Below are 16,600 nucleotides of genomic sequence, written 5' to 3'. Positions count from 1 at the left end.
GTGTGCGACACCAACTAAACAATTAAACACGTATCATCAGATTGCCCATCAGATAGATATACTTGTCTTTATGAAGACAAAGTAAATAATGATACGTACAGAACATATTTAACCCTTATAAATGTCAGTTAAATTCCCATTTCTCAATCTAGAAAATGTAACATACCAAATGGTCTGGCCCACTAATATTATCATCTTTATTGTTGAGTCTTTATATTAATTTGTTAGTTATTATATTAGTTATCTCAAAAGTAAAATATAAATTTCATTATTAAAAATAATTGTGATCACATTAAAATGTTTTTCAGACTGGTGTAGAATTGGAACTTGTAGATTCAGTGCCTCTACTAGAATGGTTAGCGAATAACTATAAAAGTTTTGGTAAGTGTTTTGTTGGTAGTTTCTGATGTCTGGAATAAATCATAACAGTCCAAAAAGGGCTGTAACATAACATGGTTTCTTTGAAATATAAATTTTGCATAAGGATTAATTGTTTTTGTGGAATTTGGAACATTATTTATGTAATCTGAGGGTAGCATTGGTAAATTATTCCCAAATCAAATGCACATCTTATGGAGTGAATAGCTGAATTATTTATTCCATGACAGTAGGGTGTTAGTTTTATTTTTTTAAATAAAATAAAAGAGGATGTTTTAATTTTGGAAGTGCTGTATAGTCTCTCACTGTCTTCCTGTGAGAAAGTTCTTATCTCTTTTCCTCCCCACATAATATAGTCTCAAAGGATATCCAGGATAATTTTAATTTACCATAAATTTAAAACACAATTTGGTTTCAAACAAAGGAACTAATCTAATTATGACTAGAAAGAGTGTTGTGGAATGGGTGTGGATTTTAGTTCACTCTTAAAAAAGGGTTTCTAGAAGTAGCAATTTAGGAAACACTGCTCTGGTCAAAGCAAGTCAGGTTTTTTAAATTGACTAAAGAATTTACCAACGAACCTCATTTCTACTCTTGTCAACAGATGGTGAGGCAAGAGGAAATTACAATACCATTCGCTGCACAGGAGTAGGCAGTGGAGTGGCAAACTGGATCAGTTTTTCAGGCCATTAGAACTACTCTTTCTAATTTTGTTTCAGATGTCAAATTTCTATTCAGATCTCCACATGGCTAATTTCATTGGGATTGCCAGTAAGCACCATATTCTGTAGCAGAGTTAACAAAGAAGCTCTTTGAATTGACAGACAAGAATCCTACTGAATGATTCATGGACACAGAAATAAGTTTCTTGTCCATCTGTTCTAAGAACTCATAATTTGTACAATCCTTTTAAGTTTATTCCAACTGTACAGGCGAATTTTCCCACCTGTTTTGCAATCATTGCATAGCTAGATGAATTTACATTCCTTTTCTGTTGTCCGAATAAAATGCTCCTCGACATGGGCACCTATACTGGGTGATGTTGCTGATATTCCAGATTAGCATTTCTGTGATTCATCACCCCCATAGGTTCCAGGCTTGTGCCATATGTATCTGGGCCTTAGCCTGGGGTTGCAGTGCAAACATGCTTGTGTGATGCATTGTGTGTGGGAAAAGTTGAAAGGGGGGAAGGTTCTGTTGAAGTGCCCAGCTTAAACATACCACTTTTAGACCCAATTTCAAGATGAGAGACCCCAGGGTGGCTTGTTCAGGATCAGTCAACTAGTGGCCTTGCCTGCATGCTGATCCCCTCGCCCTCCTGATCTAAGAGACAGTATTCAGGTTCACTAAAGCGTGGGTATGATAATTTACTCGACCAGTATAAAGTAATTGTGAAAATTTTATTGCATTGTAGCTGCTACCTGCTAATGGCTCCTGCATTGCTATACCTTTGATAATGCTTGGATCCTTGGTGAATGCCAACTCAAGAATATTTGATATCCTTGTGTTTTATCCAACATACTGAATTAAGTTGCCGGTGATTCAGAAAAGCTGGCCCCATGTTATCTATTTCTTGACTACAAATTCCAGTCAGTAGTAATAGGTTCTCTCTGTAGTGAAACAGTCACTCACCCTTGCTTACCCATTCAAGTTTCCTAAAGAGATTTTTATCATATTTCCATATTATTTAGGTCTGTAGCATACCCAGACTCCATCACCAGAGATAAGACTAACCACACCGAATCTACATATACTTGGGCTTGATCTGACTCTAGTAATAATGTCACTGTATACACTTCTGATTCCTTTCCCCATTCCTATGCCCCCCCATCTGTCTCTCCTTAACATTATAATTACTATAATAAAATTTCCCTTCTGCAATCTCAGAATGATGCCTAATCTCAGCACTACATTAGATGACCTGACCAGCAACTCAGATTCATTCATTTTGTTTGCAACACCCCTGGAATAATTATATATAAATGGGGGTTTTTTTTTAACCAAAATATGAATGAAAATAATGCTCTCACAAATAATCTTCCAGACATTTATTCACAATGGATGTTTAGCTAAGATATCTTCAATCAGTCGTTTAAGTAACCATTCTAAGAGCAGCTCTGCCATGTCGTGGTGCTGATAGAAAACTATTATACCCCAATAGAACCTTAATTCAGCCCCACTTAAATTATGGCCTCAGGTGCCAAGAATTCATTGGTCAAGCAATTTGTACTGCAAACATTTTTCTTTTTTTTCTACTAGCCCAGAAAAGAAAGGGGGGACCCCCTTTGTCTTTATAATTTAATTTAAATTTTCAAATAACCTCTATACTCTTGGCCACCAGTTGACACTGCTCCTGCCTTCCCATGGTGAGGCTGTTAACTTGGCTGGAAAATACAATCCCTCCGGGTCAAAAGAGTGACTTTTTTTTTTCCCTCCACCACTAGAGCCCCTGTGCTCATCTCACCTGATCAGAGGAAACAAAACCCATCATGACTTTGCTCATGCAAAGAGAATGAAAAAGGATGATATTCAATAAGAATTTTTTTTCTTTCCTCATTGTACATTCTCTGAACCAGCCTGTGGGAAAATTATATCCATTCCCTATGCAAAAATATTTGGAAAATCTTGGAGTTACCAAGTTGGTAAGAAGATTACAGTTAGGAGATGTATTTGTGGAAACCACAAAATCATCCAATGGAGGAATTTCTGTAGAAGTTACTCCACGTTCTACTTTAAACACTTCTAAAGGAGTCATAGTGGAATGTGCTCTAATGGATGTAACTGAAAATTAAAAGGTTCATAAAGTTACATGTGTGAAAAAATTCTGATCTGAAAGGATAGTAGTCTCATTCCAGCTGGTAAAATCATAACCTTCAGTACTCCAAATTTGCCTACTACTGTGAAAGTTGAATTCTTAAATTGTCACATTCACCCATTTATTCCCCAATACCATACAAGGGTCAAAAATTTGGACACTCTCAGGAGCCGACCGGGCTAGCCGAGTGGGTAAAGTACCTGCCCGGCAACCCAAAGGTCGCGGGTTCGATTCCCGCCTCGGGCTTGGATCAAAGTACTGCAAAAACATTGGGAGGTGCAATATGGCCACAGAAGCCTATGCGCCAACAACTACCAAATCAAAAAAAAAAAAAGAAAACACTCTCAGGCAACTCTGATCTGGTAAAATCAATTTGCCTGCTACTGTGAAAGTTGAATTCTTAAATTGTCACATTCATCCATTTATTCTCCAATACCATACAAGGGTCAAAGGTTTGGACACTCTCAGGCAACTCTTGGGTGCCTCCATAGCCAGGTGGGAAGGAGCACAAGTGCGTAGCACACACTTCTTGATTAGACAGGGGTTCGAGCCCGTCACCACCAAATACAGAGGATGCGGAAAGGTCAGGGAATGACCACCGCATATTTCTGGAGCAGTATGGCCTTAGTTGCTAATGCTCCTAAAAACCAAATAACAAACAAACATAACAGACAACTCTGAGATGACTGAGTTTGCCCAAATTGCTGGTTAATGTAACACATACATGCAAACTAAACAACATCTCCCCTCTGCCTGAACTGTAATGGCATCCAACCAGCCTACTATAAAGCTTGTGAAAATTGGAAACTTGGAAAAAAAAAATACAAAAAATAAAGTTGAACACAAAGGTGAGGAGAAAACAAATCATACCAGCAAAACAAAAGATCTTTTATATCATTACCACCAAAAAGAAACAATTGATAGTAAACCAATCTTTCAACAGATGCTTCAATCCTGCCAAGTGACTTGTCTCTTGCTTACTGAGTCTGATCTCAACTCTCAACAGTGACACAGGAATAGAAATCAATTGACCAAGTTAATAATACTCTGGTTTCCATCCCATGTACTGCATCATCTTATAATGTATAAGGCCTACCTAGAACACAACCTTATTACAGAACTTTTCTGAGCAGTGATAATTCCAAAGCCTTGATCACCTGACAACAGCAGCAGGAGATACCTCTGAGGCAACTACCAATATAGTTTGTGCCTATTCTATTCTCCACTCCAGTGGTCTTGAACAGTGAAAATGGCGTCATCCCCAGACAACTAGGGCTTACAAAACATAAATCCCGGTATCCCTGTAACTTTTTTCTCTTATTCAAATACCAGTATTGATACAAAAATATTGGTTTTTCAGTACTAATTTAAAAAATAATTGTTTATGATTTGATCACAAAGGTTATTTTATAACCACCAACCAAAAATGATAAATATTTAAAAAAGTATACTGCAGTAGAATTTGGCAAATAAATTGTCATGCAATTAGATTCCAAAGCTCATTGGAACAGTTTATTGTCCATCATGAAAACTTTTTTGGGTTGAGATATTGTGTGCAGAAAGCTTTAATTGATTTAGATTCAAGTATTTATTTTTGTGAGGAGGAATTTAATTTATTATCTGCGGCTATATCTACATTAATGCCTATAAAGATAGCAGTAGATGTGCTATGCCGCAAAGAAGCAAATCTTTTAACTGCAGACGCTAACATAAAATTTATGAAGCTTTTGGCAATCAAAATTCTGAAATAGCTGGAGAATTGGATACAGCATTCAAACTCCATATTTCAGAGGTGTATACATTTATTATAGGTTCTTCAGTATTTGCAAAGTGGGACACAATACAATAGCAATCAGCATTAGTAGTGGCCATATATGGCGCAAAGAAGCCTATGGTTTCTTTGCACCATATTCCCTGCACCAGAAAAAAAAAGTAAAATAATAATAAATAATGAAAGAAAATCTAACCTATGCATTTCCCTCCTCCCATAGGTAACTTATTCCAGTAATTTATAACTCGCTGGTTAAAATAAAACTTCCTGCAATTCAGTCTACCCCCCCCCCCAACTTGAATTTATGGCCCGTAGTTCTGGAATCATAACTGTGAGAATTCATCCTAATTCACTTTACTTTTGCTGGTCAGACACTTAATACCTCAATCAAGTCTCCTCTAAGGTGCGTAGTTTACAAGCTGTGCAGCTCACATTTGAAGTCTTTCCTCATATGGACGCCCTTTTTCCGATCTCATCAGGTGAGTTACCAGTCCGTTGGACCCTTTCAAGAAGGTTGATGTCTTTTTTAGGATGTGGTCTCCATACTTGGACACAGTATTCCAAGTGTGGTCTAACAGTAGCCTTATAATGTGATTATGACATCTTTATCTCTACTAGCAGTCCCCTCGACGTGGGCACCTGTACGTGGTGAAGGGACCTCCCAGTGACGCTGCTGGGCTTCCAGATTAGCGTCACTGGGATCCAACGCCCACAGCCCAGGTTCCAGGCTTACATCAATGGAATCCGGCGTGTTTGCCGTGCGCTGCGACCCATGGAAATTTGGAAAGGGGGATCCTGGTGGTTGAGGGGCCCAGCTTCAATACACCACTTTGGCCCCTGCTTCGACAAGACGGGTGGTCCTGGAAGGCCCGGCTAGGATCAATCGGCTAGTAGGCTCGCCTGCGAGGGTCAACCGTGTCAATGCCACGCCCCTACCCTCATGGTCCGAGGGACAGGATTCAGGCTGGCGGCGGTGCGGGTATAGTGTCTGGGTAGCCCTGGCATCCCACTCCCGAGCGCATTTATTGCATGCCGGGTAGTGGGCGTCCCTTTGGGCTCCGTGGTGGGTGGGGAGCCCGGGCACTCAACAACTTAATAAACTCCATGAATCCTGATAAACTAACTTCTTCAGGGGCCCCAACCCGGTCCCTATCTGAAACCATTGAGAAAGATCCAGATAGCATTATTGCTAATAAGAGGCAGCGAACCGAATTACCATCAGGGCCAATCCCAAGGTTCTTAATTATGCACTCAACCAGTGAAAAACCGATTGGAAAAATGTCACCCTTTTTTATCCAAAAAGGGTTGGATGGGTTAGCAGGTTCACCCAAGTCAGTTAAGAGGCTCCGTTCTGGAGACCTCTTAATTGAAACTAAAAATGACAGGCAATCAGAACACCTACTCCGAACAACATCAATCGGAGGAATCCCTATAACAGTGACACCACACAGAACACTCAATTCATCTAGAGGTGTCATTTCGGAGTGGGACCTTCTCGACGTATACGAGGAGGAAATCTGCTCCAAATTAAAACCACAGGGAGTCATTGCCGTCAAGAGAATCACTGCGCGAAGGGATGGAAAAATTGTTAAAACCAGGAGCGTTATCCTGACTTTCAACACTCCTAAACCTCCTGATGAGATTAAAGCTGGATACATCAACTGTTCAGTGCGTCCATACATTCCGAACCCTTTACGGTGTTTCAAATGCCAGAAGTATGGACATTCTCAAATGGCCTGCCGTGGAGTCCTTGCATGCGCTCGATGCGGTGCAAAGGACCACGAAACAACAGCATGTTCAGCCGCAAAACCCACCTGTATTAACTGTGAAGGCAAACACCCGGCCTATTCACGAGCATGCCAGAGGTGGAAAGAAGAAAAAGAAATTCAACGGCTGAAGGCAGAGCTAAATATATCATACCAGGAGGCAAGGAAATCGGTCAAACCCCCGAATACCAACAGAACTACCTACGCCCAGAAGGTAGCAGGGAGATGTTCCGTCGGAACTCAGACGGACATGACCATTCCTCCAAAGGAGTCTTTCACTCCCATCGCGCGGTATCTATTAAGTTCTCAAAAACCTGCGCAGAAGGACCAATCAGCTGCCACTCCTATATCGGCACCTCCTAACGCTCCACAAGTTCCAAAGGTAACTATTAAAGAAAAGAATAAAAAAGGGGAAGTACCCCCTAGTACCCAAGAAAAGATGGATGTTGAGCAGAAGGAGGTACCCGAAGAGTCAGTCTTGGAACTCTTTGCGGAGGAGGAAATGGACGGGACAGCGTCCATTCTTCCCCAAAAAAGACAAATCCAAGATTGATAAAAGTAAGCCCTCAGCACCTCGGAAGCCGCCTGATGGACCCACCAAGCCAAAATAATGTCTAAATTCCTACAATGGAATTGTCGTGGATTCCGGCGAAATATTGATGACATCAAGGCCCTCCTGCAAAAGCACGAGCCAGTTTGCTTTTGCTTGCAGGAGACATATCTAAAGGCAAATGACGATCCCACGATGCATAACACCACAATTTTTCGTAAGGATAGAATTGTGGAGGGCTCTGTACATGGGGGAGTGGCTATCCTTGTGGGTAACCAGACCCCAGTGCAGCCCTTGCCAATTACAACTAACATAGAAGCTGTTGCAATTTGCCTTACGGTGGGATTTTTATTAACCGTCTGCTCTGTCTATTTGCCACCTGGGACTGACATCTCCCAGGAAGACCTTGATGATCTTCTAATGCAGTTGCCTCCCCCTTTCTTACTTCTCGGGGATATGAAGGACATAACACCCTGTGGGGTAGTGTTAACATCAACGGAAGGGGACGAGTCATAGAGCGCATGCTCAATGACAATGACCTTTCCCTTCTAAATACTGGAACAAACACCTTCTTCCACACGCCTACCCGTACTTTTTCTGCCATTGATCTCTCTATCCGCTCCCCTTCTCTGCTCCCTTCACTCACTTGGGAAGTGGAGGAGAATCCATACGGAAGTGATCACTTCCCGGTGATAACCTTGTTACACAGTGGGACCATGTCTTCCCTTCAGGTTACCACGGTGGAAGTTTGATCAGGCTGACTGGACTGCCTTCCAACACCAGGCAAATTTTGATCTTAGTACAGTCAGTCAAGAGCCTATCAATGATGCAGTTAAGTACATCACAGAAAATAATGTCCAAGCAGCTGCGAATACTGTTCCAAAAACATCTGCACGGTTTCCACCATTTCCCAAACCCTGGTGGAATTCACAATGCACAGCAGCAAAAAAGGCTCAAAACAAAGCATGGGGGATATTCCGCCAATATCCTACCACGACCAACCTTATAGCCTTTAAACGTGCACGAGCCAAAGCACGCTACATCCGTCGTCAGAGTCAAAAGGAATCGTGGATCCGTTTTACATCATCTATTAACCAGTCTACCAACACCGAGGTAGTCTGGGAAAAAATCCGGAAAATGAACTCTCGGCCCACTTTCCCAACTTATCAAGATCCAGTTGGAGTAGCATATTGTCTTTACTGTTGTTAACTACGCTGCCAACCTTTGTATCATCTGCAAACTTGGACATTAAACCTGATATACCTTCATCAATATCATTGATAAATATACAAAACAACAATGGGCCAAACATCGAACCCTGGGGAACTCCACTAATAACATTTCACCACAAAGAGCAGTGTCTATTAATTACCACTCTCTGTTGTCTCCCACTCAACCATCCCTTTATCCATTGTAGCAACTTACCCTTAATGCCATACCTCTCCAATTTTTACAGCAGTCTTCCATGTGCAAGAGTATCAAAAGCTTTCCTGAAACCCCTCGACGTGGGCACCTGTACTTGGTGTGGGGACCTCCCAGTGACGCTGCTGGACTTCCAGACTAGCTTCACTGGAATCCAACGCCCACAGCCCAGGTTCCAGGCTTACAGCAATGGAATCCGGCGTGTTTGCCGTGCGCTGCGACCCGTGGAAATTCGGAAAGGGGGATCCTGGTGGTTGAGGGGCCCAGCTTCAATACACCACTTTGGCCCCTGCTTCGACAAGACGGGTGGTCCTGGAAGGCCCGGCTAGGATCAATCGGCAAGTAGGCTCGCCTGCGAGGGTCAACCGTATCAATGCCACGCCCCTACCCTCATGGTCCGAGGGACAGGATTCAGGCTGGCGGCGGTGCGGGTATAGTGTCTGGGTAGCCCTGGCGTCCCACTCCCGAGCGCATTTATTGCATGCCGGGTAGTGGGCGTCCCTTTGGGCTCCGTGGTGGGTGGGGAGCCCGGGCACTGAACAAATAAAAAACCTCTATGAATCCTGATAAACTTACTCCTTCAGGGGCCCCAACCCGGTCCCTATCTGAAAATTTAGACAGTGAAGCAGATAGCATTATTGCTAAAAAGAGGCAGCGAACCAAATTACCATCAGGGCCAGTCCCAAGGTTCTTAATCATGCATTCTACCAATGAGACACCGATTGGTAAAATGTCGCCCTTTTTCATTCAAAAAGGGTTAGATGGGTTAGCAGGTTCACCCAATTAGTATTATTAGTATTAGTAACGGCCGCATGGTGCAAGAAAGCCTATGGCTTATGCTGCACCAGCCAAAAAAAAAAAAAAAAAAAAAATTAAAAAAAATAAATCCGAACAAAACAATGATAAAAACAAAAATAAAAATAAATAACTAAATAATAATAATTAATAAAATAAAAAATAAATAAAAAGGAAATTAAACCTATCATCCTATGTGCTTCCCTTACCCGAAAGTACTATCCAGATGACCTTTGAATTTCCCCAAACTGTCGGCCTCTACCACCCATGAAGGCAACTTATTCCAGTAATTTATAACTCGCTGGCTAAAATAGAACTTCCTGCAATCCAATCTAAACATTTCCCCCCGTAACTTGAATTTATGTCCCCTAGTTCTAGCATCATTTATAATCTTGAAAATTTTGTCCTCATTCATTTTACTGATGCCTCTCAGAGCCTTAAACACCTCAATCAAATCTCCTCTAAGGTGTCTAGTTTCCAAACTCTGCAACCCACATATTCGAAGTCTTTCTTCATAAGGACGCCCTTTTGCCGATCTCACCAGGCGAGTTACCCTTCTTTGCACCCTTTCAAGAAGCTCGATGTCTTTCTTCAGGTGCGGTCTCCATACTTGAACACAGTATTCCAAGTGTGGTCTAACATAAGCCTTATATAATGGGATTATCACGTCCCTATCTCTACTTGCAAAAGTTCGATAGATCATCGATAGGACACCATGGGCCTTCCTTGCAACCTGTTTACAATGCTCAGAGAATTTCATGTCTGACCGTATCGTAACACCCAAGTCCCTTTCCTCCAGTACTGGCTTTAGTTGAACTCCACCAAGTGAATAAGTTTTTTTGGGATTACTGTTTCCCAGGTGTAATACCTTACACTTTGTTGGATTAAAGCACAGCTGCCATTTTTCTGACCATTCCTGAAGTCTATCTAGGTCTCTCTGAAGAAGCTCAGCTTGACAGTGATCATTAACTACTCTCCCAATTTTAACATCATCTGCAAATTTAGACATCACGCCCTCTATCCCTTCATCAATGTCGTTTATGAAAATTAAAAACAACAGTGGTCCTAATACTGATCCTTGGGGAACCCCACTTCTTACATCAACCCAATCTGAGGAATAGCCATTTATCACAACCCTCTGCCTCCTGCCCTGAAGCCATCCTTCTATCCATCTAAGGATTTTCCCAGTGATTCCAACCTGTTCCAGCTTATAAAGCAACCGCTCATGTGGGACTGAGTCAAAAGCTTTGCTGAAATCTAAATAAACAATGTCGAAATTATTCCCTAAATCCAGCTCGTGAGTGACCCTTTCGAAATAGCGAACCAGATTTGTTAAACATGATTTTCCCTTTACGAAACCATGCTGAGTATCCTTGAGAATTTCAATTCGATCCAAATGATCCTGAATTCCACCCTTGATCATTGCCTCCATGATTTTCCCTACTACTGAAGTCAGACTGACAGGTCGATACATTTGCACTTTTCCAATCCAAGGGAATCTCCCCAGAGTCTAATGATGCTCGCATAATTAGCCTCAATGGTTCAATGCACTCGCTTGCCGCCTCTCTTAAGATTATAGGGTATATTCCATCAACTCCAGGAGCCTTACTGGTCTGTAGGCTCGAAAGTTTTTTCATTAAATAATCTTGCGAAATTTCAATATCATTAATTACATATTTTTTAACTTCGCTCCCACAATTTCCCTTTGCCACAAAAGGCTTTTCATTTGTAAATATCGATGCAAAATAACTGTTGAGTTCATCTGCAACGGCAGCTGGTGTATTTATTACTATCCCCTTTCCCTTACATAAAGGTCCGATCTGGTTTGTCCTGCTCTTCTTGGCATTTATATATGTGAAGAATTCTTTATCCCCCCTCTTTGCTCTGTTTGCTAGTGATTTCTCATAAACTGCCTTTGCCTGTCGAACCTTTTCTGTGGCTCTATTACACATCACCTTGTAGCTGTTATAGGCTTCAGTACTTTTTGTTGTTCTGTAACCTTTCCATGCCACCTTTTTCTGCTCAAGTAATGCGGCAACTTCACTAGTCATCCAACTTGGAACCCTCCTCGTGGAGTATGTTTTTTTAATGGTATATACGCATTCAAGGCATCTGTGATTAATGTTTTAAAAGCGTACCACAGTTCAATTGTATTCATTCTCTGCGCGATATCTACCCAGTTAATAGAGGCCATGTAGTACCTTAAGGCATCGTAATTTCCTTTTCTGAAATTAAAACCCATTCCTTTGCCTTTTACTTCTGCTACCTCTCTCGTCATCATCCACCGTAGAACTCCGTGATCACTTCCTGCTACTGGTTCCTCTACTGTCAGCCCTGTTATGTCATCTGATTCATGTGTGATGATGAGGTCTAGGATACTCTTTTCTCTAGTATTTTCCCTGACATGTTGATACAAATAACAGTCATCTAGTTGATTTAAAAATTTTGTTCCCCATGTCGAGTTTCCTTCCCATTTACTCCAATCAATTAGAGGCAGATTGAAATCACCCATAATAAGGCATTGACGCTTACTTGCCCATTCCATTTGCATGTAGAGGCTTTTGTCATAATCTTCACAATCACCTGGTCTGTAGATTACTCCTACTCGCATTATACCTTTGTTTCCAACTATCTCACACCATACAGACTCTATACTAGCATGTGAAACGTCTGAATCCGGGAAAGCTATCGTCGCACTCAGGCTGCTTCTGATAAGAAGCATTACCCCACCACCCCTTCTATCTAACCTATCCTTCCTAAATACATTATACAAGCCGTACTGAAATTCATCATCCCCAATTTCCGGGTGGCACCACGTCTCTGTAAGCCCTATTATGTCCGCGTTACTTGTTTTAACCAGCAGTTCGAATTCGCTCATTTTATTGACGACACTTCTAACGTTACTGTATAAACAATTAAGATTTACTGTTCTTGTATATTTAACAACCCTAACACAACCCTTGAAGTTTTTTAGGCTCTCTTCCCTCGCATTAGCTACCCGCCCACGTGAAACGTTTGTGCCCCCAGAACATCTAGATAATACGTCCAGTTGGGGTAACAGATAAGAACTCTTGAGGTATGTGCAAGAGTTACTTTGACCAATATTATCAGATAAACGCGTGTCAGTATTACCCACATCCCCCCTAACTAGCAGTTTCCCTGAACCTTTAAGGTATCCTCAATAATACTGGCAAAAACTTTTGCACCACCTTTGTTTAAGTGTATCCCGTCTCTACAAAACAAATTCCTTCTACCTACAAGTGTGGGCCATGCTGATAGAAATTTACCCCCTAAAGCCTTGCAGATTCCTTCAAGTCTTGAGTTAATCCACAAGGCTCTTAACATATAATCCCTCCTATCGTGTCTGGGCAGAATTGCAGACACATAGACATTATGGCCTAGCTCGCGACATTTCCTCAGCATGGTTCTGTATTTTTCCAACAAATCGTCAGATCGTGTACGTTTAATATCGTTTGTCCCCACATGAATAATAATATTTTCTTTACCCCCTTTAAAATCTGACAGTCTGTTGGTGACATCATCAATAGTTGCTCCCGGCAGACATACCCTGGTTCTCCTCCACCTATCTTTATTACAAAAAATATTCCCCATTTCCCTGACAATGGAGTCTCCTAATAATACAATGTCCTTTTTAACCAGAGTAGTTTGCACTTGGTTTTTCTGTTTTGAGGCTCGAATCGGGTGTGCATCACTTGGTAGATTGCTGGAGTTTTGAGTCCCTGACAAGCTCCCAGATGCATTATTTTCGAGGGCAAGCACTCGTTTTTTCAGGGACTCAAATTGTTCCCTCAGTGCACCAAATTGTAATTTAAGATCGGTGCACTCCTTACATCGATCACAAAGAAAAGAATCCCCAGGTGAGCTAGGATTAGTCACCAGGTCGACCTTGGAAAACATTCCACAGGTTCCACAACGGATTAAATCATGACTCACCCGTAAATCGCCATCTGCTATTTCCGTGTGAGTCACGATACCCTGTGACGTGTTTAAGGCAGATCTCGTAACTACCATTATAAAATTAAATAAATATCAATGAAAGTAACTTTAAAAAATTATATATATAATATTATTAAAATCAAACAGTTACAGGAAAACCTATAACAAAATAATCCAACAATATCTAAATAAATCAAATATTTAAAAGCACTATCCAAAAGTAAACCACTTAACTGAGGAGCCCTGTCTAAGCGCGTCCGCTCACCTCGAATTAACCCAAATCAGTTAAGAGGCTTCATTCTGGAGACCTCTTAATTGAAACTAAAAATGACAGGCAATCTGAACATCTCCTCCGAACAACATCAATCGGAGGAATCCCTATAACAGTTACACCACACAGAACACTCAATTCATCTAGAGGTGTCATTTCGGAGTGGGACCTTCTCGACGTAACCGAGGAGGAAATCTGCTCCGAATTAAAACCACAGGGATTCATTGCCGTCAAGAGAATTACTGCGCGAAGGGATGGAAAAATTGTTAAAACCAGGAGCGTTATCCTGACTTTTAACTCTCCTAAACCTCCTGACGAGATTAAAGCTGGATATATCAACTGTTCAGTGCGTCCATACGTTCCGAACCCTTTACGGTGTTTTAAATGCCAGAAGTATGGACATTCTCAAATGGCCTGCCGTGGAGTCCTTGCATGCGCTCGATGCGGTGCAAAGGACCACGAAACAATAGCATGTTCATCCGCAAAACCCACCTGTATTAACTGTGAAGGCGAACACCCGGCCTATTCACGAGCATGCCAGAGGTGGAAAGAAGAAAAAGAAATTCAACGGCTGAAGGCAGAGCTAAATATATCATACCAGGAGGCAAGGAAATCGGTCAAACCCCTGAATATCAAGAAACCTACCTACGCCCAGAAGGTAGCAGGGAGATGTTCCGTCAGAACTCAGACGGACATGACCATTCCTCCAAAGGAGTCTTTCACTCTCATCGCGCGTTACCTTTTAAGTTCTCAAAAACCTGCGCAGAAGGACCAATCAGCTGCCACTCCTATATCGGTACCTCCTAATGCTCCACAAGTTCCAAAGGTAACTGTGAAAGAAAAGAATAAAAAAGGGGAAGTGCCCCCTAGTACCCAAGAAAAGATGGATGTGGAGCAGAAGGAGGTACCCGAAGATTCAGTCTTGGAACTCTTTGCGGAGGAGGAAATGGACACGGGACAGCGTCCATTCTTCCCCAAAAAAGATAAACCCAAGACTGATAAAAGTAAGCCCTCAGCACCTCGGAAGCCGCCTGATGGACCCACCAAGCCAAAATAATGGCTAAATTCCTACAATTTAATTGCCGTGGATTCCGCCAAAATGCAGAAGACATCAAGGCACTCCTGCAAAAGCACAAACCATCTTGCTTTTGCATACAGGAGACATATCTAAAGGCAAATGATGACCCCAGGATGCACAACGTTACTGTCATTCGCAAGGATAGAACTGGGGATAGCCCCGCTCATGGAGGAGTCGCAATCCTTGTGGGCAACCATACCCCTTTTCAGCATCTGCAACTTACCACCAGCATAGAGGCAGTAGCAATTCGAATAACAGTGGGGTTTTTACTAACCGTTTGCTCTACATATTTGCCACCTGGTACTGACATCTGCCAGAAAGACCTTGATGATCTCGTAATGCAGTTACCACCCCCTTTCTTACTTCTTGGGGACTTTAATGGACATAACACCCTGTGGGGTAGTGCTAGCATTAATAGAAGGGGACGAGTCATAGAGCGTATGCTCATTGACAATGACCTCTGCCTTCTTAATGTGGGAACAAACACCTTTTTCCACATGCCTGCCCGTACGTTTTCTGCCATTGATCTCTCTATCAGCTCGCCTTCTCTTCTCTCTTCACTTACCTGGGAGGTAGAAGGGAACCTGTATGGAAGTGATCACTTCCCCGTGATAACCACCTTAATTACTGGGAGACCTTGTCTTCCTGTCAGGTTACCACGGTGGAAGTTTGATCAAGCTGACTGGAGTGCTTTTCAACACCTGGCAAAATTTGACAACTCTACAGTCAGTCAGGAGCCTATCAATGATGCAGTTATGTACATAACAGAAAATATTGTCCATGCAGCTGCAACCACAATTCCAAAAACATCCACCCAGTTTCCTCCATTTCCAAAGCCATGGTGGAATCCAGAATGCACAGCAGCTAAAAAGGCTCAAAACAAGGCTTGGGGGATATTTCGAAGATATCCTACCACAGTCAATCTATTAGCCTTTAAACGTGTCCGAGCCAAAGCACGCTAGATCCGCCGTCAGAGTCAAAGGGAATCGTGGATCCATTTCACATCATCCATTACCCAGACGACCAGTACTAAGGTGGTCTGGGAAAAAATCCGGAAAATGAAGGGAAAATACACAGCACACCCCTCATCGGTCCTTGAATATAATGGATGTACTATTGCAGACTCTACTGCAATAGCCAATGCTCTTGGGGAAACATTTTCTAACATCTCTGCAACGTCATCTTACTCCCCAGAGTTTCTGGTCTTAAAGTGCAAGACTGAAAATGAGGCCCTTAAGTTCACATCGAAGGGTTCCCACCCATATAATGGGCCATTTACTATCCACGAGCTAAAAACAGCACTTGCCTATACAAAGGCTACTGCTGTTGGGATTAGAGAAAATGATTTGGCTGACACTGCAGCCAAATCAGCAGCCCTGACGGATAATCTTGACCTGTTAGTCCCCTATACAGACTACAGGCAAGTGATCCATAGTAACTTACAATCTCAGTGGCAAGATTCGTGGCATCGACTGATTACTACAAACAAACTATGTCAAATTAAGCCTATGATCCATCCTTGGCGGTCCAACTTACGCAGGGATCACAAAGAGGAAGTTGTTCTTGCTTGGCTCCGCATAGGACACTGTCATATTACACACTCCTTTTTGCTGAGGGCTGATGACCCTCCTATGTGCGAGCGGTGTGACACCATTTTATCCATTGAACATATTTTATGTAACTGTACCAGTTTTAGAAATGCTCGTTTTACCGCTTTTAACCATCTGACTGAGCTGTATACACTCAGTCAGATTTTATCCGACAATGACCATGTGTCTGCTATTTTCAGCTTCTTAA

At 42.1% G+C, this 16,600-nt stretch overlaps 1 protein-coding gene across 1 annotated transcript in view; it reads left to right on the top strand.

Moving 5' to 3' along the window:
* eRF1 (eukaryotic release factor 1) overlaps window positions 1-16,600 on the top strand; it is a 323,744-nt gene that overhangs the window by 286,312 nt on the left and 20,832 nt on the right. Inside the window, exon 9 of the mRNA XM_090377890.1 lies at window positions 309-381. Within this exon, the coding sequence (XP_090234016.1) occupies window positions 309-381 (73 nt within the window). The remainder of the gene's footprint in view (window positions 1-308; window positions 382-16,600) is intronic.

Source organism: Mastigoproctus giganteus, chromosome 7 (assembly GCF_048544385.1).
Source record: "Mastigoproctus giganteus isolate SK-2022 chromosome 7, ASM4854438v1, whole genome shotgun sequence".
Taxonomy (NCBI): Eukaryota; Metazoa; Arthropoda; class Arachnida; order Uropygi; family Thelyphonidae; genus Mastigoproctus; species Mastigoproctus giganteus.
Note: the sequence above shows the minus strand (reverse complement) of the source record. Positions and strands in the feature narration are given on the sequence as shown.